This window comes from Phalacrocorax carbo, chromosome 8, assembly GCF_963921805.1.
Source record: "Phalacrocorax carbo chromosome 8, bPhaCar2.1, whole genome shotgun sequence".
Lineage (NCBI taxonomy): Eukaryota > Metazoa > Chordata > Aves > Suliformes > Phalacrocoracidae > Phalacrocorax > Phalacrocorax carbo.
In genome coordinates this window covers 40,707,531-40,733,961 of record NC_087520.1, presented here as the reverse complement: position 1 = coordinate 40,733,961, position 26,431 = coordinate 40,707,531, and the positions used below count along the sequence as shown (strand labels likewise).

Sequence of the window (26,431 nt, the reverse complement as noted above, 5' to 3'; positions counted from 1 at the left end):
AATGGGACAGGTAAACCCAGTAAGGACCAAGGCTTAAAAAAAATGAAAGCCACCAGAACATGGGGAAAAGCTCCCCACTGTCTCATATTAGAACGATCAGCTTTAATTCCTTTATTAATAAGTATGAAAATAATTCCTAGGTCATTGCTGCTGGGTTCCAAATCTTTTCAGTGACAGATGGTTCATAACTAGGGAATGAAAAAATTTGCCCGGTGGTGTTAAATTTGACACTGTTGTGCTTCCCAATGTCGTGTCATTGTCTTATATTCACAGGATGGTCATAGGTTTTGAAAAATCAAACAGTAATAACATAAGGATTAATCCCATCTGAATTCATTAGCTCAGGACCTTAAAATTGTCTCACTTGTCCTTTAATGCACACTACAGGAAAGATTTGCTAGGCCTCTTTCCCATGTCCCCCTCCCAAAAATGAGTATTTCAGGAAAATTCATGTTTGGTTTTCATCCACTCATACTAATTTGGGGGAGAAGAAGAACAGGCTCAAAGAGTTGTTCAAACAGGCTTTAAGACTACATCCTTTTATTCTTTTAGTAATTTCTAACTGTTGTAATTAAAATATTCTAAGGAATTAACACTTGGTTTTACTGATGTTAATGTCCCTTTAAAACCAGCAAACGGTAAGAACTTTATTTTTTACATTTACATGCAAAGTCTTTGCCTTTTTTAAACCATTGTGAAACTATCAGAACTAATAATAATAGTCAATTATTAGTCAGTAATTCAATGGTCAATAAGAGCCAATTTAGTAAATTGACTTAAACGTGAATACGTGCTCAGTGAGTTTTGGATACATTTTTGTGGTATACAACTGTTGGGAGCAATTTTACTTCTGCCTCAGTAAAGTTTGGCTTCCCCTCTTCTTGTAATTTTAGTTACCTAACTTCTTCTTATAATATGCTTGTGTAATATTCTTGCTTTTTGGCTTTTTCAGGCCTCCTTTCTCCCCACAACCTTGGTCACAGAACAAAAAAAAAAAACCCAACTGCTTTCATCACTGGGGATGGTTGGTGATGTAGTTCACGTAACCGAGTTGAAAATACGGATTCCCCAAAGTTAGTAAACCAAATACTGGCATTAAAAAAAAAAAAAAAAGAGAGAAAATCCTGTGATAAGAAAGCCAAAAAAGCCCAATGTGGTATGCTTTGGACGAGCCAGGTCAAGACAGCAGGAGGTGCAGAGGGATGCCCATATAAATTGATTGACACGATGAGAATGCAGTTCAGGAATTTCAGTTGAGTTCAGCTCCTGTCATCATTGGGTAAAATCTGATGGTTCTTTAGCTTTGCAAGAGAATGAGAATACTGGGGGAGCATGTGGATAGTGGAGAAAAGGGTGGAAAGAGACTTGATATAAATGCATGCCCACTGTAAATAATTTCACAGGCAATCCTGTGGAATGTGAGAAAGCCATTTACAGGCTTCTAAAAAATCAGAATAAAATGGTACTTAAATTGTCAAAACCTCAGCTCACCAGCTAATCCTGGAGGTGCTCACATTTTCACTTGCAATTTCCCCAAGACACCTGAAGTTCTGCCACACACGGGGGCACCTCAGCCCCCATGATGGTCTCTGTTGAGCACCATCACCCCGTAAACCTACCCCCGAATCATAACAAAGGTATTTCTCACTTTTTTTCTCTCAACCTGAACATTCCCAGCATGTCTTGCTGAACGTGGGGGGGTATGCTGCTGCTGTCAGATTACCCTCTTGCTCCCTTGCCAAGGGTGAAGCTGTGAGGGTGTCCTTATGACTAGGCTGGTGGTCTGCCACTGATGAATTTAAGACAGACATAATAAATGAAAGTTCTGAGCACTGAAATGGAACAAACATACACACAGACATTCCCTCAAACAGCCTGCAGCATTGTGCATCCTTCTGTGATGTGGAAACTGTGGTATGAGTTCAAAATGGGAAGCACCAGACACCATTTGTAAAAGGAAGTTCTTTCGGTTTTGCATACTGTAAATATTTGTACGCAGCAAATGCTGATGTCCTTAAAAGCAAGTACTACCGCATATACAGACACTATGGCTTAATATATGCAGTGGTCCCCTCCCTATCTTAATTTAGTTCACAATATTTTGAACATGTAAGTTTAAAAGTCACTTATAGTGCTATGGCAATGACATTATCTGAGGCTCTTTTCTAAATAATACTGTCAATAACAAAGCTGATAAAGAAATTGTTAGTACTGACCTAGCTAGCCCCTGTAAAGAAATACCTATTATCTTTTCACTGGAAAATAGTATTTTAATGGCAAGATAATTTTGAAGGTGGTGGCAGGAATAGCCCAGTCATAATGTAAACTCCAGCGCTATACAGCATTGCTCTATTACAGGGCAAGAAAAACAGGTGGTCTTACAGTTAGAGTCGACAGACTTATGAAGTGGCGCTCAGGCATTGTTTTCATTGCTACAGATTCCTCTCCCCTTGCAGATTTAAATAGCATGGTCATAGGATAAAAGTTTATCCTAAGGACATTGTCCTAATAACTTTTTGTCAACCTGTCTCTTCATCTTCCAGCTGACATCAGAAATTTTAAAGACAGCCTCTTGTTCTGCCGATGTAGCACTGGGTGACCCTGACATTTCTGCCATGCCAAACTGCATTTAATTCTCCGTCTGATGACGGAGAATTTCCAACTAACCGAACAGAGATGTTCAGTCCTCTTCTTCTGTTAAGATTTAAATGATTCACAAAGGAAAAGGCAAAACCGATGCAGGCAATGAACTGGGAGCTTTCTTCTGCTGCATTTACTAATTGTCTTGACTCCAGGTAATCTCAGAGAAAGCAGATGCTGGCGCTGGGAGCATTAAGCAGAACTACGAATGGAACCATTAATAGGGAGAAGTGTCTGAGTGCTGGGGCTTATCCAAAGTGGCCACCGTCACATGTCTGCTTTAACTTTCCAGAACAGGTTTATTTTTAGTAATGAGAATTGTAGGAAGATAAAATGGATGTAAAGGCGAAGTGCATTACGATTACATCAGCTTTTGAGATGAAGTTGTGATTCGGTGTCTGAATTGGAAAGGTCAGCTTCCTCTCATTTGTATCGGTGCAGCTCTTCTGAGGCTGATGAACTATGTAGGTGTTACATTAGAACATCACTCGAGAGCGTACTAATCATATATGACTGTGAATCTGACAATGGTATTTACACTGACAGTTTGTAAGCCTTGCATGGTACGCTTGTTCTGCATGCATATACTTTAAAAATACCTTCCCACATCATTTCACATCAATGATTAACTCAGACTTTATTTATTTCCCCAAGAAAATGTTTTAGTCACATCTCAGAGAAGTGCCAGAGCAGAATTAGGTAATATGCCTTAAGTATACATGTATAAAAATGAAGCATTCTGTTAAAGAACAATGGTATCGATCTTCTGTACCAATTATTATCTTCACCTAACCAGGACATGCAGGCTTTATCTATTAAGATCCAAGTTGTGTGATTCATGCAGTTGTATCAATGACATTTGATGTCAAAGATCAGTGAATAATTTTGCTAAACAGAGATGTGACACATAGAAAGGTTGCTTTGTGGTTGCCTTTTGGTCTGTGGGGTTTTGTTTTGGTTGGGTTTTTTGGTTTGGTTTGGTTTGCCTTTTTTTTAAATATAGGTATCCAAATGAAGATACAATATTAACATGAAAATAGAATTGTAAGAGCTTACGTCAGTGCATGACCTTGTGAATCTGCCTTACTATATGATGAAGCTCACACACAATTTTATTAGTTAAGCATCAGCCATCTCTGTTGACATCAAGCAGTTGGCTTAAGACTTCTGGAGAGAATGTAAGCTTAAAAAAGCCCCAATTAAGACAACAGTGGAAAACAACAAAACCACGAAACAGATCTATCTCATTTTGTGGAAAAGATGATAAAGAGCATTTAAACTATTTTCTTATAGAAATAGTTCTGCTGTTTTTAAAAGGATTGGATGTTTTTAACAAGAATTAAGTAACAGCTAGCTGGACAAAGATTCTTTCAGTTCTAGGACTTTTAACATAGATTTTCATGCAAATATCTGCATAAATGCACTTCAGGATGTCCCCATATCCCATATTCTGGTAAAAGTGCTTATGACTCAGTCTTCATGCCATCTACAGTATAAAATAACCACAGGACCTTCTAGCAACTGCAAATAGTCTCACTAGTGCTAGTTAATGATTTTAGACATAAGAATATGCTCATTGTATGCTTGATTTACATTTTTATATTTTTTCATACTTAAAGATCCATGGGTCAGGCAGTGGTTCATTGCAAGAGATTATTTGGATTCCTTATATTGTAAGATGAGTTTGTCTCCTCATTTTTTTATTTGTTTTCTTAAGCTTTCTCACAGCTTTTCTTTCCTTTTCTTCCTATTTGGTCCTTACACGTCCCATTTTCTCACAAGCACTATTCTCTTCCCATTCATGTTTTCAGACCTCTGTATAGGCTCTATCCTTCTCCCATGTGCCCGTCAGCACTCTCCTTGGTTTTGCCCACCAAGCTGCCGGGTTCTGCCATCTCTCCCACTTGCCACTCTTGGCCGGAGGTTCCCAGACGCCAGCCTGTCATTAGGCTTCAGGGTCCTTTGCCACCTGCCATCTGCCAGTGTGCAGCCAGCCGTGGGGCCCTGCCATACCCACGCAAATCCCAGGGCCCACAGGATAATTCGAGGTGGGGAGGTACCTCAGGAGCTCCCCCACAGTCCCCACCGCTGGGGCAGCTCTCCCAAGGCCTACACAGCGTTTTCCCCTCACGAACAGGCCCGAGGGAGGAACCCCACCATTCTCCCACAGGAGCCCTGCCATTTCCCCTCAGGTGGCCGGTGGGAGCGGCACATTTCATTGAGATTTGGGGATTATCATTGTAGTCACTCTTTCACCCACAGTGAAGAAAAGATGGGAAGTATCCTCCAAGACTCTGATGGAGGGAGGAGGGTTTGCCTGTCACAAATGGCCTCTGACATCAGAGGTCAGATTAATCTGGTCTCTCTCAGGATAAAACCAAAACCCCCTGGGGAGGGACTACGCAAGACCTCCGTTCCTTCTTTCGGTTCAGGAGGTCTTTCTCCATGCAACGTGACAAAATAGGACCCGTGAGGAATTACAGTTACTTGTTATTTTGCACTCAGAAGAAAACGCAAATAGCAGGAGTGTTCAGTTACACCAGCAAAGACTAATTTTACATTTTTCTTCTTACAATGCTCTGGCTTGTCTTAGATTTAACATGTTTCTCTCCTATCAGGTGCAAGGCTGGGGTAAAACTGACCCACTACTTGACCACTTCCAGCTGCAAAAACAAGCCAAGAAATGCAAGGCAAATGCAACTTCCAACAATTGCCAGTTTTGCTTAGATATGTTGCAACCTATTGACAACAGTATGGGTCAAGAAGCCAAAACCACAAGACAGCAATCAAAATCAGAAGGCGAGTTAAGCATAGATGCCATAGCTGATACAGCTTCACAAAAGGAAGATATTTCAACCCATTCTAGTAACTCTGTTATCGTACAATATATGGCATTAAAATGGAAATACATAACAAGTTACCCTGTTCAGACATTCCACGGTGAGATTAAGAACCCACCAATAAAGAGAACACTGTATGTGGAACCTGGAAGATGTGAAAACTCCAGAAGCTGTAAGGCATAAAGACATTCACATCTTTGATGTGCTTGATCCAAATGGCTCTGAATCTTTGCCTTTAAGTCTTCAAAAATACTTCCACCTGTGAAAGATGCCACTCCCAAAAATACTTCAGACCCTTCTTGGAAGAATACAAAAGCCATTCTCTTTCAGAATGGTACTTCAGCTGACATTGCTTGCTGTAGTCACGATGCTAGAGCAACATAGCAGAAGGGTGGAAAAAGGAGCTGATGTCGTGAATGATAAAGCGAGGGGACAAAAAGTAGAAATTCATGAATCACCATTTATCTCAAGCCATACAAAGGTCTCGCTCCCGCAAGAAGATCCTGAGCAGTTATATTGGCACTGGGCTATTACACCAGACAAAAGTATTGCAACTGTTCCTAATCCTATTGCTTTTTAAAAGCGCAGTTGTCATGCCTGTGTGCAGGTTCCACATACAAACCAAAACCAATATATAAAGCATAATGACATCCAGGGCTCTTCAACCGATAACATCAGGAACAGGTATGCTGAGGTCAAGGAAAGAAACGAATAAAAAATGCAGGAGGTTCCACTGCTTTCTGGACTCCCTTCCTTAACAGTCAGCCACGTTGCAGCAGCTGCAGTGCCGTCTAGCCTGACCGAACATTCCTATATTGTAATTTCATGTGTTTTTCTAAAGCTTGTTAGACTGTGAGAAAAAAAATAAAATTTCCTTGTGAGCAATGTGGGTATTTGTAGTTTTTGCAGATGCTATTAATAGTATTCTAAGCTGATGAATGCCAATTACTTTCACGTAGGTTTAGTTTCTTCCTGTCTATAAGACAGATTCATTAGAGCCTTAAATAGCTTATTCTGGGGATGAGGTGCGACCTCTTCAGTTAGATTCACTCTGGATGACTACCGTAGCCTGGCACGGTAATTAGGTATTTGATGCTGCTGAGCACTGACTCAATCCCTAACTTTAGGAACATTCTTAAATCCATGCCTACTCCACAAGGCATTTAATAATATTCTTAATTTAAACAGTGCACAAAATCCTATTGAGGTTCACAGAGAAACATTTGCATGCATTCCTTGCTAATTTGGCACCTAAAAGAAATGGAACTGACCTGGAAAGCAGACAGTGGTGGGATTTACAATTATTTTTTTCTTACTCCTTGCAAGAAGATGCAGTTTTAAAATCCTGTTAATGTGTTCTTTGCTTGTTTAACACATATTCTGTGCATTCTGGTATTCACTTATTCTTGTTTCATCTCATACTAAATGAGGGACTTTCAGATCAAGTTCTCTTTTGCTTTTGTGTTAAACAAAAACCAAACTAAACCAGGAGCCTTTCCATAGATACATAGGTGACTGCAATTCAATCCATCATTCAGGATGGAGATTCATTGCAACCTACCCTTCCTCTCTCTTGATGCTTTGATAAAAATTCAGAATGGAGAAAGATAATACCAGTGCAAGGCTCCCAATAGCCTATGGTTTCCACTTTACAACAGACGGAGGAATTCAATGTCTTTTTAGATTTATTTCTTTACTAATAAATGTGCATAAATGTAGTTTTTAGTAGTTTTCTGGCATCTATTTGTTAATTGTGTTCATTTTCAGGTATCTCAACATCAGAGCTGAAGAATAATCACCTTCTAGAGGCACAGTTTCAGTAAAACAGGTGGTATGTAGTCTATGTATCTAAATAATTATGTGTTTATTCCCTAAAAAAAAAAGGAAAGATGACACAGCTTTGTCTTTTCACCCAATACTCATGTGAAACGACCTCTAGAGAATGCAGGAGCTGAGTGCTAGTGTTAAATAAGAGCTCCAAGCAGTTTGCTTTGTCTCCTAATACAAATTTCCATGGGAATTGCTTAGGGAAATCTGGACATCTTTTAGAACACTAATTTGTATAGAAAGTATGTTACGATTCTTTTACGAAGCATATTTTTTAGAGCGGCACATCGGCTTGAGGTGCAGAGCACGAGAGTTGTCGCACTGGAGGTTAGAACAGGGCCAACACTTTTCCGGCAGCAAAATTCATTTTTCAAGCGGCAGTGCCTCTGTACTGGAGCGAGGAGTGCCACCTGCTGAACGGCGAACAAAATAAGCACCTGTGCCAGAAACAGCACAAGGCTGCCGACAGGATTACGGTCATCTGCATTCCTTCACTCTTCCTGAAGAGCAAAAGTTACACATTTCAATCTGAAATGGCAGTAATTTTTTGTACCTGTTTGGTATTTTGTTGCAAGTCATGAGGAAAAGTTATAAAGAACCTTCTAAAAATTATAAATATCTATTAAAAAATAGGTCATTATAGCTGGTACTATGATGAATAGACATCTTTTATCTCTTTAAATACTCTGGACATCTGAAAAGCTCAACCAACGACTATCTGGAATCAACCTCTACTTTGGTTGTTAACTTTCAGGAAACATAACTTTTTTGTCATAGTAACTTGTCCAAACCGCTGTTCAGTTATGGTGCTGCAGTTACAAGCGCAGTATCGTTCTGACAGAACAGAGACACCCTCTGATATACCATTTTCTTCCCTTCTTTGAACCCTTCCCCCCATTGGTAGTATCTTTTCTAATCCTGTGCTTCATATTTGGATATAAAATGCAAGCTCTACAAAAGAAGCATCCTTCGCAACCCCCAAGATAAATAAATCCACATACTTGTTTCAGTCCCGTTTTCCACTAAACATAAAATTCAAAGATATACGTATCTGTGAAACTAGTAACATTTTCCATCATCTAGGAGAGAAGATGGTCTCTCCCACTCAGACAACCGAAAACGTGGCTGCTTCAGTGAGAAAACTGTAAAATGAACTGCATTATCAGTCAACAGTAGGCAAAGCCAAACATGTTTGTTCTAGTAATTGTAAGTTACAGCCGTTGCAGACAGGTAGTAAATTCTTTAGGACTACAGGAAAAAAAGGTTTAAAGTCGCAGGGAAAGCTATAAACTTTATTTCCCTGTTTTCCAGTGTTTCATGCCAGATAAGATTTTTGCTGTGGTTTTTGAAACTTTCAAATCAGACAGATTAGACAGAGGTTTTACTACAGCCTGATTAAAGATGATGTTTCTAAGAACCATGCTCACAGATCATTGCTACAAGACCTGTAGCAGAAGACCAGAAAAGCTGCTAACTAAAGGCCTCAAAGATAAAGAAGCAAATACACAGCACTTAGGCCATCATAAGCTTAATCAAATTACCTGCCCTTGAATACACTGGGTTCTTCTAGCACAGGAAACAGCAGCTTCTTGCTTACGTGTAAATTCTCACAAGAATAAAGTCATTCCTGTTCAAGGAAAAGAAATAAACTTAAGGGCTTGATTAGCTAGAAGTGCTTCCTGTATTCAAGGTGCCAAAACAAAACAAGCGAAAAGGGAATTGCTGACAACAACGTAAAAATACAATGATGGAACACCTGAAAGTTAAATCAACATTTTTCCCCTTTTGTTTTAGGTTCAAACTTCCAAAGGACTGATTCCAGAGAACGCACTGTCAAATCCTGGAGCCAGAAAGAAAATCTGCCTCTAATTCCATTGTTTTGACAGAAAGCAATCAGCTTGCCAGCATGCAGTTTCTTTAAGTGAAGAAAATTCAGGAACTAAACAAACCAGTCAGGGCTGCTTTCACTGCCAGCACCAGAAATAAGTCAATTCTCAGCAACAGCAAACAAGAAAATAGTTAAAAAATAGATGAGGCTTCCCTGATCTCTAAACAGCCATTATCTTCCTCTCAATCAAGACTTAAAGCTTGTCCTGCCTTTCAGAGTATACCATTTGTGAAAGTTTCATGAGGATCAGGCTGTTGAAGTATCTGACTTTTGTTCATGGGCCAAATTTGTTCTGAATAATGAAAAACCTGTAATAACGCGGCCTAAACTAAGGAGAACCATTCCTACAGCAGGGATAGGGCTATCATTCCTAAAGGATAATCAGCATCTTATATATTTGACTCTCATAATTTTAAATGCTCTGAACAGGAATTTAGTTTCTAGATACCTAGGATATACTCCCCTCTTGAAATACATTCCATCTTTTGGTACTACTAGGGCCGAACACTGCCTTGTGCAAATCCTTACCTCAGAGCATGATGGGACTGCAGAAAGCAGCCTGCTATACGTCAGGGAACGCATCATTCATGACTGTGGCTGATGTTGTAGTACAGATGAACTTTCAGCCAAGAAGCATCTGCTTGTTCACCTGCTCTGAATTCTACTGACAAGATATGCAGGCAACAGCAATCAGCATTTTATACCTCCAACTAGCAGAAAATGGTGGGATCATGACTAAGCACGGGAACTGTACAAGAGGAAAAGGGACAAAGTATGACCCATACTCCAACCTACTCTGGCTTTTTTTTTCTTAAATATTCATAGCGGCAAAATTATTTCCTCAGTTATATAAAATATATTGCAAAATAGTATAAGCTGTCAGAGAGGACTGTGATTTTCTAATAGGATATTTTGAAAACATAATGCAGTTGAATTTCTACTTGATAACACTCTTGGCTCTAGAGATCTTGGGCATTACAGGAGGGGTGGGTGGTAAGGTAGAGGAAGAATGTGAAGTAATCCTTCTGTCCCTAGAGTCTGTTCTAAAAGAAAGGCATCTGTCAGTGAGCTGAAACTGCAGAGGTATTCCATCGTGCATAGAAGGGAATTAAAGATTAAAATTTGCACGCGCCGGCAAGAGGTTTGAGATGGAGGACCACTAGTGCAGCCAGCTGGATGCTGCTGCTCACAAGAATCCAGGCCTGCCGGCGTGCACTAGATTCCGCACAGAGGTCTATGCATAGGTTCACTTACAGCAGAGAACCTCTCAAATGGATTTGTTTCAGGTTTATGAAACGTAGCATCTTGACATTCTGATTCGGGATCTTCCTAGGATTCACTGAGAAGTAGGACTACACAGGAAAACTTCCGCCGCCTCTGGAGATCAAGGACTGACACTCTAAGAGTTTTAATTTACAAATTCTCTGTCAATTCAAAAGACACCTAGCTTTCAGAAGGGAGGAGGTTAAGGAGCAATGGGTGGTCCCTGCCAATAGGCCCTGACCCACCCACGCCTCTGTAGGCAGATCACAGTCATTAAAACAGAAGGCAAAAACGGATTGAAGTTAACTTTATTCCAAAATATGTATAATTTACAGGACTAAATAAGTGCTTCATTTGTGAACAAAACGTTTCAATACTTGTGAATAACTTACTAGTAGCTTTGTGTAACACTTCAGTTTCCAACAGAGGGAAATATGAAACAGTATTTTGGCACAAGGTTTTCTCTGCATGCATTAATATACTCAGAAGTTTCACAATTACTAGGACAACATTCCTTCTTTGGGATTGTCACTTGTAAAATAGGTCTAAAATGAATGCTTGCTTTTGTCTGCTCATTGCAAGTTTACTGGCTTAAACAACAAAAATTGAACATGGACACCCTTTGAAAACTAAATTTGTCCACTAGATCAAAATCTCACCAGCGATGAGAAGAAAAACATTTTATGGACATTTCTCAGCCTCACTGAGATTAACTCACACATGCTTTGGGAAGGACTCACCCATGAGATTTTATTACTCATTCTTTCCAAATAATTACAAGTTTAACTTAGATCATAATCAGATTTTGAATTCTGTAAGATGAAAAAAATATGGCTATCTTTTATATCCAGCTTTATCATAGATGCACTCGCAAATACCTGTAGACAGAAGTACTGTCAATCTAGCTCTGCATGCAAGTGCTTGACGCATGCATGTAAAGCGTTAGTTGTGAAATGCACAGTTTACATCATCGCAAGTCATCTATTATATTCCATCGCTATTTAAGTTGAATATACTGCTGTAAAGCCAATATATGAAAAAGAATCAGACATAAAGGACTTCTGTTATTTAACTCAGCGGTTCCTTCAGGAGTTTCCACTGTTTCAGGCTGTCTGGTTACATTTTCAGTGAAGCAGAAGCGTCACGTGCACGAATACAAACATACCCTCAACCTGAGTGCAAGGCAACGCAGAGCTGAACAATGTAGTTCCTTGGTTCTGTTCATTGCATAGCAATGGCATTTTAAACAAGAAAAATCATCGTGCTTTAAGCAGCAAATCCTTCTAGCACGCATTTAAATTCACATCAACTGTTAAAAAACGAAACAAAAAAAAAACCCAGAAGATGCACATTTGCACCATGCATCAAAGCTTGCTACCAATATCCTCATAGTGTTCATGTAAAGTTATTAACGGAAGTCTGTTACAGGAGGCCCGTTCTACCAGGAACACAAGCAAAACAGCACCTTAAACCAAACATGACTGAAAAAGCTTGCAAGGGCCAGAACATTAACAACATTTTGGTGTGAATCTATTTGGAACAGTGAATTGTACATTAATCTCATGTTTAAAAAAACCCAACACATCAGAAATAGCTTAAAGCAAAGGAAGTTGTACAACCTTAATGATAAAGGCAAGTACATTTGGTTCACCTCCGAGTTGTCATTTCAGTAACTCAGAACATTCTTTTGCGAGTGGAGTACCCTATGTCAATTCAGTATGTGTTAGTCCGATTGACTTTCCCTATATTTGCAAGGCAATTAAAAACCCCTAACACCCTGAGATCCCAGTCCTGCCAGCACTTACATCTCTACCCAGCCTCACAAAAAAATCGATTCAGATCTGACTAAGCATGTGAGCGTGTGTTGGCAGGATAAGGATTTAGAACAGCGGAAGGCAGTCATATTTCCTTGTTCTGTTGCCTCTCACAGCCAAGGTACATCTGACTAACAGGGAAATTCAGCCTTTTGTTTGCAACAGAAAACACGACTGCATGTACGCCTTGGAATAAAAATTTGTAAGGAGCGTTAGTTACATCCATTAAGTTACAGACACTGATTGAATTGTTCAAAACTACATGAGGTCTAAGATTTCATATCCTTTGGAAGTAAAAATTTTCTACACACAAGCAGCTTTGCATAGCTAAGAATACAGAGCGTTAGTAAACTCTGACTTTAAACTACCAATTTCTCTAGGCTGACATGAAGAGTTGGGGGAGGGTTCCCTCCCTACCCAAAGCAGAAAGGAGTATTTACAAGGTATTAGTGGAAACAGATGCAAATACAGCCAAAAGGAGAAGAAACACATCTACTGTCATACAAACTTTTAGCATTGTGACAAACATAGGAGGCAACAAGACAGACCTCTCATTTTTCAGCCGTTCTGTGCTTATGTTCTCATAGAACCTGTGTCCCAAATTTGCTATGTTTCATTTGTTTGATTTCTTATACACTAAAGAAAAATCCCAAGTGAAACTACAAACCTACTAACTCAGTTTTAGCGTAGCATTACACAGTTCAACTGGCAGCAGAGGATACAAAAGAGAATAAGCAAAGTAGTAAGTCACTGCTGACCAATGCTCACAATAAAGACAGTGCCATGAAAATCAAATCAGAGACAAACTGCAGAAAAAGGGAGATCAGTATCATTTTAGTACTACCAAGAAATAGCCTGACTGAAGTTCATTTTTAAATCAATGGCCAAAATAGAAAACTAGCCTTTTTAAAGAACTTGTTCAACTCTGAAGAATTTGTAGTATTCAGCAACAGCATTTCAGATCAGGTTTCATTAGGTTTACTGTGGGATTCAGCAAACCATGAAGTCTGGTTGCAGGCTTCATCTTTTCACAGCAATACTTAATGAATCCAAACTGAGTGACATATGCCAGCAACACAGGATTTCTTAATACTACACTTTCAGTAAATGATTTCATGTTGTAGTACTGTGTTCACCCAATTAAAGTTCAAACGATTTTAAACCCATAGGATGAGGGAAGGGAATGCTATTTGCATGTTCTAATAAAACACACAAAGCTCATAAATACTTTTAATTACAAAGTACAATAAATGAGTAACAATTACATTGTAAGATTGTGTCCACACAAACCTTAGGGTTTTTCTCATAGTCACTGATGTTAAGAGCTTTGGCTTACACCATGAGAATGTGGCAATTCTCATTCTAACTTGTAAATTAGTTTCAAAGCTCTTTAAATGCTAGCTAGTCTCTCAGACAGCTACAATTCGAAGCCCTCTGTAATTCTGCTCCTCATCACCTAAGATTCCTTCTCTTGCAAAGAAAAGGCCAACTTTCTAAATTCCGAGGTAATGAACAGCTTCTCACTTCTGCCTTCTACAGCCATGGAAAATGCAGTTTTCCCCAACCACATTTCTAGTAACTGCTTCTCTTTCATGCATCAGTACAGACAAATGGCACATGGGAAACACAGAAGCCTCTGCATGAAGAAAAGTTCTCTGCTATTCCAGACGGAGGAAGAAAGGAAAAGGAAAAACACTTTAAAAGCTGAAGATGCAACAGTACTAGAAAAATACTGCAATAGAAGAAATTGACCTAATTTTGCCATTTATCTTATTTCCCAATTTCAAAGTAGGCAGGTAAATATGGACCAGTCATATCTTCAGAAACAGAATTACAAATTATGCCTTCCTTTTTTTAATATATCCCACCTTTCAGATCAGAACTCTAGGCATTGTGAAACTTGGGGGGGACTCCCCAAAGCAGAATTACTGTACTCCTGGGGAGAACTGCAAGAATATTTCCGCAGTTTCTTCAGCCAAAGACTGTAAATGTCTGAACTCACACCTAGAAATGTTGAAAAATTAAACAGGCAACACAGCTGTGGTTTCAGGAGGAAAACAGGAGTTTTGGGGTTAATCTAAAGAGATTATTCCCATAAAAGTAGAGATCCTTACTATATTAGTGTGTTAACTGTAGCAATTTAAAGAGTGGTAGGAGGAGACCAAAAAAAAAAAAAGGGTATTGCTCATTTTCAACAAAACAAGCTAGCTGCAATGGATGAGTAACCTAACGCCCACGTCCTTGAGTGGAGGATATGAAGCACAAAGCACAGCAAGTCTTCAGAAACTAAGGCTTGGACATGTATTTACTGATGGGATGCCTAGTAAATACGCAGCCAATACCTCTCCTCTCACAGTGGAGGAGTAAAGTCTAAAGTCTGTAACAGGCCCAGGAACTTGACATGAAGAGGTTTCTCGTTTCATTTAAGGTAACAGAAATTAAAACCTGCCTGTGACAAAACCAGAGGCCTACGTTTTGCAGGTATTATAGTAAGAGATAAACTTGGTTAAGGCCAAATTCCAACACACATTCACAAACGGCTTTTCTTTTTTTCCTCATGCAAATGAAAAATACTGCAAACAATGGTATGAGGGGCAAGATGGACATTAAAAAAAAATACAAAGAGGTCACATGTTTCTTCTCTGAGAAATCAGTTTGTTTGAATTTGATTATACTCAGAAAAGCTCTGTAAAAGCTGCAGGAACGGAGGGCTGCAGATCAATGTGCAAAAGCAAGATACAGCTGTTCTGAAATGGCTTCTGTGAGCTGATCTCCCAACTGTTGTACACATTCCAATTGTTTTTGGAAGTGAGAAGTCCAAAAACAGGAGTCTAAGTAAGTATTTTAGAGAATTTCATTTCCCGTTTCTAACGATTTCTGTTAAGGTAATAGAGGTATAAATCACTGAAACATTTCTCAACTCAGATCTTAATAAAGCTAGGAGAATTTCAGCAAAAACAAATTATTCCAGTCTTTGAGGCACACACATTGTAACATTTGCATCTTACAGACAGAAATAATTTAAGCAAATTCCTCCTGAAGACTCTAAAAATGTTAGTCCCATTTATTACACTAGCTAAAAGGAAGACACACTAGTTTTCCCTATAATTATGCATTCCAAGTTCTTTTCCTACCCTTCAAAGGTCGTAAGTGCCACTGAGAGAAAAAAAGTAAAACAAGTACTGCTTTCTACATATTTTTAATAATAAATATATTCAACAACTCAAGAGTCTATGGTTGTCTCGTGTTGGACAGGTATTTAGAAAATACCAACTTATGCAAGAGAAAGAGCTGTGAAGGCATAAAGTAAGAGAAGACAATACGGCTTATTTTGTTCATGCCAGATTTAAAATACAAGCCACGAAAAAAAGTAAACAGAAGTAGCTTACACTAACAGAATCCTTCCCTGTATAAGTTCAGGGAAGCATCTGAATCGGACAGGTCAGGGTTTTGGTCCAGCACATTGGAACCCTAAATGTAAGCCAGGAACAGATAAAGATATATATGGAACAACTTTAAAAGTTCTTCTGTTTAAGTGAAAGCAGTATCAGCTTTGTAAAGAAGTTTGAGGAAAAAACTTAGGCACCACATAATTTTTTTTTTAAGGTTCAAATATACATTAACATGTTACAGCCCCCCCCCTTCCCCCCATTTATACACACACAGTTTATGTACAGTTACGTATTCAATAGAGTACCTTCAGCAAAGGAAGTCTCTCAGGCCAACTGCTCACGATAACTACATTCAATAATGCAAAGTGGATAACTTGGCCAAGCCATCTCTCCCACCCCAATAACTTAATTTCACACCACAGGAAACAGTAATATTACATAGTACTCAATGGCTGGGCTTGTCAGAGCTCTGAAATAAGGAGCACAGCTCTTCACAGGTCTGTGTTTCTACTGAACTGAACTGGGACTCCATTGTATTCCAGGCTAAGTCAGCCAGAAGAAAGTCATCCATTGCTGTCTGGGTCTCATTGCTGGTAAGGAATAAACTCCCTAGATTCTCAAAGCAGCTATCCATAGTCTGTGTTTCAGCACTACTGAGCTGGACTTTGCTTTCAATATTCTGAGTAGGTATGTTTTTAGTGGCCGGATATACTTCTGTCTGGGTTTCTGTATCAGATGAGTCAGTACTCATGGAGAAACTTGACTGCTTCAAAATACTTCCTAAAGGCAGATGGGTGTTACTGTCCAAAAAGAAATTCAAGTCTGTCTGTGTCTGTGTATCAAACATCTCCAAACCTAAGAAGTTAGAATTTCCTCGGCAGCTGTATGATTGAGTGGCACTATCTGAAAATAAGAAATCAGTCTGAGTTTCAATGTCCAGTGACTCCAAAACCGGCTCAGAATTCAGGGTACCAAGCTCACTCTCTTCAGTCTGAGTTTGGATATTGGATGCTGAAAAGAACTCTTCAATGTCAAAGTCTATTCCTGTGTTCTGTGATGGACCAGATGGCAGATGCGTGTCAGCATTAGAACTTGTCTCAGACAAAAGGCCACGATTATCCAGCGTCTGGCCAGACATGTTTCCCGAAAATATGTTTTCCAGATCACTTAGTAGGTCCATTGTCTGGGTTTGATTATCCATCGTATTTTGAGGTGGAAGTATATTAGTCTGTGTATTGAAGCTGATAAGAGATTCAGACTTCACCATATCTTGATTCAGGCTCTTGCAATTACTCCTTTGCAGCAAGGTTTGATCTATATTTGCAGGCATTAAATTGTTTTCTGGAAGTTCAATGTGAGTAGAAACATTATATGATGAATTAACATCATCAAAGATGTCACTGCACATTACAGCCTGGTCCATTTGCACTCTTCCATCAACAGAGTCCTGTGTCCGACTGGTTTGAGTCTCTCTAGAAATGCCACACGTTGGATAACAAACCTGACTGAAAGCATCAGTCTGAGCAGCTATGGATGAAGTCAGTTTGGAAGCAGGCAGCAGCGTCTGTGTTTGTACACTGACAGGTAACGAAACCTGTGAACTGAATGACAGATCTGTCTGAGAGCAAGAGGATACAGAAGAATTGGCAGTCCAGGTTGCAGCGGGTACAAAGTTCTGTGAGATGCAAGATAAGTCAGTCTGTATATTTATTGAAGAAATTTTATTCTTGTGACAAACATTCCCCAGTTCTTGCCCTGTGTTATTAGATGTAACCTTATCCCACTCAACTTGTACGCCAGTACTTACTGGTTCGCGATCGCTGGAATTTGTCACTTTTGAAACAGGCATACTGTCTTTAAACACAAGTGTTTCTGCCTCCAGTGCTGGAACCAGAATTCCTATGGATTGAGGCAATAAATGAACAGTACTTACAACTGAACCTTGATTATCAACAGCCACCACAGCAGGTTTGACAGAAGAGTCTGTTGCAGATACATATACAGGCAAGTGAGCAAGCTGCATCACTGGAAGCTTAACCAAAGCCACTTTGGGCTTTGGTAAAAGCATCTTCGGTGTACATTTTGGCTGCACTTGGTTCGTGAAGTTAGAGCTACAGGAGCCTTCAAGAGAGGCCACCAGTTTCACTTCAGAGGACTCCAGTTCCCGAGTGCCAGGATTATTATTGTGTGCATTAATGAATGCTTTGTTTGCTTTCTCTGTCAACTGCCGATTATGTACAGAGCTTTCCATTTTCCTTTTCTTACTAGGAGGATCCCTGTGAAAACGAGATCAATAATTTATACCCCTTTCAAGCACAAAACATCTGCTATCCATTCCTTTCAGTCACTGCACTGAAAATATACACTGAAGTTACAGATGAAGTTGGATATGAGAAGAAAACTAATCCTGACTAAAACATAGAGAGACTCCATGAACTTCAGTTTTGTAAAATTTCATTCCTCACTCCCCCATTTAAAAAAGAAAAAAGGTTACCGCTTTTATGGAGACCTATTTCTAACTGGAGGTGGAAGGTTAGATGGTTTATCCCCATTGTTAAGGGGGGGGGGGAATCATTCTGCACTCTGATTTGAAGTTTAATTAATTACTTTGATGCTAACTCAGACTGAGCATTGAAGGGACAGCGTTCTCAAAATTAGTGTACAGGTAAAGGTCTCATGGAAACTGAAGATACAATTAGCACTCCCTCACACAAAACTTAATTTTGCAGCAGTTGCATATCCAAGACAGATAGGCTAGGCCTCAGGAAACAGATTACCCTTTATTACAACTATAAATCTAAACATGCATATATCAGCATTAAAAAAAAAAACAAAAACAAAAAACCCACACCAATACTTGCAAAGATGACTAGACTATAAAAGAAAATAAACTGAATTGCATTCCACACCACAGTTACCAGCTATAAACACTTCCAAACGATCTCTACTCTCACAGAACTGTAAAAGCAGATGCAACAAGAACCACTAGCATTTATGCCATGCAGTGCAGTGTCATCAGTACTTTCTCCTTGATATGTGGGGAAACCTGATCTTATTGATTAGAGAATCATCATTGCCTTCAACACAGCAGCAACTACTAAGAGCAACAGAACAAAGAATCTGCAAACTGCTTTACAGCTAAAACAATGTGAGTCTATTTCCAATTTAATCAACAGGAAGGAGACAAAAAGCCAGTACATGGGAGACAGAGGACCTGGTGACAAATCTAAGCATCACTACTTAACTGCTTCACTTTTACCTGTGTTCTGCAGGAATTTCATGGCCAGTTCTGTAAATATGAGACAGTAATGCTGTTCTGCTGGCATAAGGGCACCCACAAGTACACTGGAAAGTCTTGCCACAGACCTCTATATGCCGCTTCAAATACCATTCCGTACCATAGGAGTTACTACATTTATCACATTTGTGCTTCTTTTCAGCATGCATTTTCATAAAGTGCTAGAACACACAATGAAAAGTAAACATTAGCCTTCAGCTAAGGTAACAAAAAAAGAAAACCATGTTCAGGGGAGACATTAATATTTGCAATTTTTTTTGTTTTTTAGTTGTTAAATAGCATTGAAGAATAGAATTAAAATTTTTAAGTCTCGGTAGGAATAAGTTACAAGCTTAAAGAAAACAACAGAAAGAATTTAAAGTTTGCAAATCTGCTTGCACTATGTGCATCTGAAAACACAGATAAACATTTATGTGTCCTAATGCTATTGGATGTTTCCTATGGACATTAATAAACCTAGAGATGAATCTTGCCAAAGAGTGTAGTAAGCATATATCGCAATGTGCACTCTCCTGAAGATCGACAACTGAACAAATAGTCTCAAGTCAGATATGTCAACTTCAGGGCAAGCACCAGAATTTTTCCTTTTCATTTAACTTTTTTCCCTCTTTGATCTTTCTCCATGTTTTTAATTTGTGGAGAGGGGCTGTCTTCTAGTTTTGCAGAACATACTGGCATCTGCCTCATCAAAAGGTTCAAGTCCTCTAATATCAATACGCAAACATGCAAATTGATCAACTATATGCCCATGTGGAGTTTCTGCATACAGTTCTTCAACTTCTGGATATATGCTGAGAGGCTTGGCTCATATCTGAATGCAAAAAAGTGCACACTCTCTGGAGTAGAGACACTCACGATTAAATCAGTTTGAAAAGAATACTTTAGGAAATACAAATACCTGTTTTACAAGAGAAAACTGGGAAAATGGTCTGTTTGGTCCTCTAGGGCAGCCTTCTATAGGGCAGCAGTAGAATTTCTGTGAAGTTTTCAAACCCTTCCTTACTGGTGCATTAAGCTTTCCATCCTGAAAAAGAACCAGTTGAGAAGTTGGCAACTCTACAGGTTTGCATATTAAAGACAACATTCAGAATACACATCAACTTTGGCTCACTGAGTTTACACACCTCATTGAGTTGAAGGCACTTTCCTGAGTAATTTGGAAGTTCAAGTGGAGTTTTGCACCTATGTGGATGCTACTTTGCAAATGTAGCATCAGAATTACCATGTGAAATTACAACAAGCTCTACAGAGTAGTAGCACTGTACTATTTACTTTTACCAAGATACTCGCTGTGCCAAGCCAATTATAACTGCCTTTTGCGTTATTCGAGCCCAAAAGCTTTCACTACAGATACTACACTACACTGCCAATTCAGTGTGGTTTTTACTTGTTAGTAGCTCAGTCTTCTTGAAGCTCTGCTATAATTAGTCACACACTGTAACACAACACTTCCCTGATGTTGGAATTCTGTTGCCACTATTTAGAGTTTACTTGTAATAAAATGAAAAGTGCCAAGTACACTCTGCCACTTAATTCAGATCATAAACCAAATCTCACTGAAGTCTACAAAACTAACAACCGGTATGCTAATTCTGAATCTCTGAACATAAAGTGGCTGGCATACCTGCGCTTTCCATGTGATCGGTCTCTGTGACCATCTGAGACACTAGAGAAGAAAGCAACATAACTTGCTCAAAGAGGACTTCAAAAATACATGTAAAAAGGACACCCTAGTTGGATTGTCTAGATTGTTCAACCACATTGAACCTATTCGTATTGAGGAAACAGCCATGGAAGCCAGACAAGATGGATCCTTCTAGACATATCCCATCTGAAACAGCTTCAATGGAAACGTCGGGCATGTGTGTCTAAGCAAAAAATTCAAAGTGAACTATTAAAAATCTGATGCTCAGAGTAGCTGTGGGTCTCCTTACATCCCAAGACTGAGTAGGAAGCCAACCAAGTCCCCAGAGCCAGTTATGGTAGTCCACAATGGCATCCCCAAGAGGATTTATTCAGGGAAGAGTTACCGGAGCATGCCCTGTTTGAGCTCTGCACCTGATTTTCCTTTGTGTAACAACAGTGACAGTAAGCACAGCAAGTGGCGGAATGTTGGTTTTACACCAGTCACTCCCTGACTACCAGCCGCTTCATGTTTATACAGGTCAGGCCAAACAAAGAATCCACAGAGCACAATAGTCATCCCATGGGAATCAGTGAGAAGGTATGTACCGCAGCTGCCAGAACACAAAGGGGTTCGCTGCTCACACCCCGCTTCTTACCAAGCTACAGTTAGTCACAACCCAACACCTCTGTGCTCTGAGCTACTTGTGCCTTGCTTTGGAACGATTCGTTTCATTTGTGCTGCAGGAATGCCATGAAGGAGGTGAGTGGGACGCTTCAATGATTTTATTTTTCCTCAAATCATCTCTCAATCTAAAATACTCTGGGTAAAATGTAATCCCTTCAAGCAACATTTCAGTTATTTCCACACGCTCAACCAACACGGCTACTTGCTGACATTGCCACAAGTTCATTTTTGTTAATGTCATACTATACTTAAAGAAGTTTAGAGCCTCTCGACCAAAACATTCAGCTGCCATTTCATCAGAAAACTTAGAATACTTCTCTAAAAAGGGATTTTTCACATAACTTTTTAACCTTCTAAGCATCTTTATGTACAGCAGTTTTCCCTGTGGACAAACCATTCATGAACAGGCCTGGTTTATCTCTGCTGAATAATTACTGTGATTATTTTTGCACTTCCTAGAGCCACTGCCCAAAACAGGAACATGACGCAGAAAAATCTAGTTGTTCCGGCCCTGCTACCCCCAATTACACTTATTAACCCTGAGTTTACCCAGAAACACTTTGACCAGATTCCAGCCTCAAGACTTCAGGAGAAAAAAAGATTTGCCTTTAAGACAAAACTACATTTGATCTCTCCCACTGCAGATGAAATAGAAAATTGCTCAGTAAGCAGCAAGTGGAGTTACTTATTCCTAAGGAAAAAGTTATTCAAAGCGTGTTATAGTTAAAGTCACAACCCAACAAATGACAGGGCAATAAAGGAAATATGTCCAGGCACTTAACAGGTAAACCACAGTCAGGTTATTTAAAGCTACTTAAGTATTATGGCACAGAATAACACCAAGTGTTTAAAGGCTATAAAAAAATACCTTACTAATGTTTATAACAGCTGGAACATAGACTTTTGAGGCACAAATCACAACAACTTTGTTGTGCCAAGTTGAGAGATACTCTATACACGTAAGTAACCCTACACAGACGGGAATCTTGTTTTGACCATCTTCAAAGTCCTCCTGGCTCTAAATGGTTCATCTCACATCTTCTCAAAACCAGTCTGGCCAGTCACATTTCAGACATTCGCACAAGTCCTTTCCTTGTGTCTGATTTTACTTCCCATGTTTCTACAAGAGCCACCCAGCACAATTATTGGTAGATATTTGTTCAATTAACTTCTCACAATATGCATGTATCATGAGGAATACTGACATTTGGACAGGACTTGGGGCAACAATGTGGAAAACAGCGATCCTTGCTACTGATTTAGTCAAGGTGAATGTCTTGCTTTCCTACAACAGAAAGGCTTACCCCAAAGGATTAATTTAAAACGATAAGTTACAGTAGACTGTAGCCAACTATTTATAAGATTCCTTTGCTGCAGCAGATCATGCATTTCTTTACTAAATAACAGAGAGAAGTGCATTTATTCTTATTATAAAAACTATTGTGGTGGTGTAATATTTGCATTTGGGTAACCTGCCCCAAGGGTAAGCTACCCTTTCCAGTCCACTGCTGACTACAGCCTACCTGCTACCCTAGGAAGCCACAGACGCCACTCATTTACATGTACTCCTCTAGCTTAATTTTTAAACTACACAGAAGTGCTCCCCTTCTCCCCATAAAATAATACAGACAAAAGACCAAAGAAATAAAAAAAATATTCAAGCCTAACTGTATTAAGTGCCAGTTTATACCCACTCTTCTCATTTTTTTATTGGCTTAATTAAGCTAAGGAGCCAGAAAAAACACATTTATATATCAACACTTCATTGTGTCTTCTTTTTTCAGGCCAAACAAGCCAAATTCTTCTAATTTCCCTTGTCAGGCACACTTGCCATTCATCAGCCTTAGTAGCCCTTTTCTACAGGTCTTCTGGGTTCATTTTAGCTTCTTTGAATCAGATTCCTACCCTACAGCAGTGCCAGAATATCCTTCTGATGTACTGCCCTTCTCACAGCAGCATTACCCTAAATGCTCATATGTGTATGAACAAATAGCTTTTGCAAGTGTTTCCCATCTCAGTTATTTCTGTAACAAGCCAGGACCGATCAAATTTTTTTGTTATCACTTCACAAGACCATAACCTTGTACTACTACACTTGACTCCGTTTTTACAGGATAATCTTGCTTTCCTATGTAAACGTCCTTCCTCTGCACTGACAATACCTCACAGTTTTTGGTATCAAAAGAGCCTACTGGTGCTACTTTTATTAAAAAAAATTAACCAAGTCAGCCTCCCTTCTCTTCAGCATTGCTACTTTCTCTCCTTCCTCAATAGTTTCTTACCATCTCATTTGTGAAGTTGCCTCTTTACTAATCCTCATGTTTCACTAACAAATGCCATCTACTAAATTCTTTTTGTCTGGGGAATCAGTTCTCTCTTAAAAGGAAATCCTAATACTAAAATATTAGTCCACCTCCTTCTGGGGAAAGAGTAATACACACCTAGGTTTATATCATTTTACCTTCAGATCTTTATCCTTTCATTCAAGATGCATTCTCAAGCTGTGCATAATACTAAATATATTTTATCTAAGACATAGTACAGAAAAACTAGCCTACCTTAAGCCTCAGTAACATTTTACTCTCAATTACAATGCCCATGGAATAAGTCCAATGTTCCTGAAAATCTGCATCCAACCATGTTTCAGTAGTTATCCAAGCTATCACAAGATTTAGTAATTAGGTATATGAAATACGTTATAATTCTACAAGACACCACTAGCTAACAACTATCTAGGCAACTGGTGAGAAAGCGGCATTTCCTCACCCGTCACACCCTGAACATGAGTTACATGCACTGCTAGCTGCAGTCCTCGCTGGCTGCTGTATACTCTCCGAGTACAAGCCTGCAACTGAACGGACTGCCTGCTGAACCTGAATTGACTTCTGCTGTACCTCCACGAAAGATATAATATGTAACATGCACAGTTGTTGTTAGCGCATATTAGGAAATTAAATAAAACAATCAGATATAGATCGCAAGCATGCTCGAGACTTATTTCCTTTTGTTCATCACAAATGATCATCTGTAAGACGCACTTGATTCTGTAATTAGCTGTTTCACAAAACAAGTATGTTTATTGTTTGCCCACTGGGGCTGCATTTTCTGCATACAGATATGAATACTGTGCTTGAAGTCTTCCAGGAATAAGATTTGTCCTCACACACTCGGCATTCTGCTTTTGAGAAAAGTAAGGATATCATTCTGAAAGGCCCACACTCAAACATACGCTTGCTGAACCGTGGCTCTCCTCCCCCCAGTACATGCTGCGTTTTCTCAGGAGTACTATGGTAATGAGGGCTTGTTTCCAAAATGGCATCCATGTAGGGGTTTTTTTGGCTCACAGACGTTTTTAAAAAACAAACAAAAACCCCAGCATAACATCACTCGGCGCTTGGATTACGATGGCTTGCCAACTGCTACGGGTAGGAGACGCGGCGTGTTTGCATAGCACCTCGCAAGTGGGGCTGTAATGTCTTACTGCAGAAAGATAAGCGATAAGCAAATGAAATAACAGAAAGCGGATCCCAAAGAACTTTTAGCTGCCGTAGTTATGTTTAACAGTGGTACAAAATGGGTTATTTTCTATAATTTTAGCGGAATTCTCCACATGACCGGTCAGGCCGTGCACAGGCACCCACTCGTGTATTGACGCGTCCCCGAACAGGCTTTTCAGGTGGGGGGATTTAACCAAGAGACGAGGAGGAGCGCTGCGTTACTCCCGTGTGGAACACACCCACGCCCACACACCCCCCCGTGACTACACTGCACGAAGGGATCCCCAGCGCTGCCAAAGGCTGCCCTCGCACCCCGGGACGTCCCCCAGGACGCCGGGCAGCCCCCCCACCCCCGGCCCTCGTCTTCCCGCCCGGCAGGAGCGAAGCCCCTCAAGCGGGGCCAGGGTCCGGGCCGGGGGGAGGCCCAGGCTCCGGGGCCCGGCGGGGCGCGGCCAAACCCCGGCAGGGCCCCGGGGGGCTGCGTCCCGGAGCGGAGGGAGGGAGGGAGGGGCCGCGCCACCGCAGAGCCCCGCGGGCCGCGGCGAGGGGCGGGGCGGTACCTGCACCGGGTGGGCCTTGCTGAGGTGCATGTTGAGGGCCGGGCTGTTGGGCAGGACCTTGCCGCAGCCGGGCACGGTGCAGAGGATGTTGGTCCTCACTTGGGACAGCTCCATCACCGAGGGCCGCACCAGCTCGCCGGCGGGCGGCAGATCCCCCACGGGCACGGGGCACGGCGCCGGGGGCCGCCCCAGCCCCCCACCACGCCGCCCGGCCGCCGCCGCCGCCGCCATGTTGCTGTCAGCTGCTCGGGCCCCCTCCCCCACTTCCGGGGGCGGCCGCCAATAGTCAGCGCCGCTGTTGAATATTCAGCAGGCGCGTGAGCCAGCCACGCCCCGTAGCGTCATCGTCCCGGGGCGCTGAGGAAAAGGGCTGACCCGCGCGCTGCTGCTGCCCTGGGGGAGGGGGTCGAGCGCCCCCTCAGGGAGTGCGGGTGGCACCAAGTGGGCAGGAAGGCTCTGCAGTGGGGTCGGGACAGGCTGGATCGATGGGCCGAGGCCAACGGTCTTGGGCTCAACAGGGCTCAGTACTGGGTCCTGCCCTTGGGTCACACCAACCCCAGGCAACGCTCCAGGCCTGGGGCAGAGGGGCTAGAAAGTGCCCGGCGGAGAAGGCCCTGGGGGTGCTGGCTGACAGCTGGCTGGGCATGAGCCAGCAGTGCCCAACGGCATCCTGGCTTGTATCAGCAATAGCATGGCCAGCAGGAGCAGGGCAGGGATTGTGCCCTGTGCTTGACACTGGTGAGGCCGCACTTCAAATCCTGTGTTCGGTTTTGGGCCCCTCAGGACAAGAAGGGTGCTGGAGCATGTCCAGAGAAGGGCAACAAAGCTTGTGAAGGGTCTGGCGAGCAGGTCTGATGGGGAGCAGCTGAGGGTGTCTAGTCTGGAGAAGAGGAGGCTGAGGGGGGAACCTTACTGCTCTCTACAACTACCTGAAAGGAGGCTGTAGTGAGGTGGGGGTTGGTCTCTTCTCCCAGGTTACTAGCAATGAGAGGAAATGGCCTCAGGGGATATTAGGATATTGGGGAAAATTTCTTCACTGAAGGGGATGTCAAGCACTGGAATAGGCTGCCCAGAGAGGTGGTAAATCACCATCCCTGGAGG

General features: G+C 41.0%; 1 protein-coding gene across 1 annotated transcript; it reads right to left on the bottom strand.

Annotated features, from left to right (window-relative positions):
* Positions 1 to 10,750: 10,750 nt before the first annotated feature.
* Positions 10,751 to 25,580, bottom strand: ATMIN (ATM interactor). Its single transcript, XM_064459641.1, has 4 exons — positions 25,331 to 25,580; positions 19,861 to 19,986; positions 18,924 to 19,123; positions 10,751 to 17,940 (listed from the first exon to the last, which is right to left on the bottom strand). Exons 1-4 carry the CDS (start codon positions 25,559 to 25,561, stop codon positions 16,110 to 16,112), a joined length of 2,388 nt encoding a protein of 795 aa, XP_064315711.1. The 5' UTR covers positions 25,562 to 25,580; the 3' UTR covers positions 10,751 to 16,109.
* Positions 25,581 to 26,431: the final 851 nt, after the last annotated feature.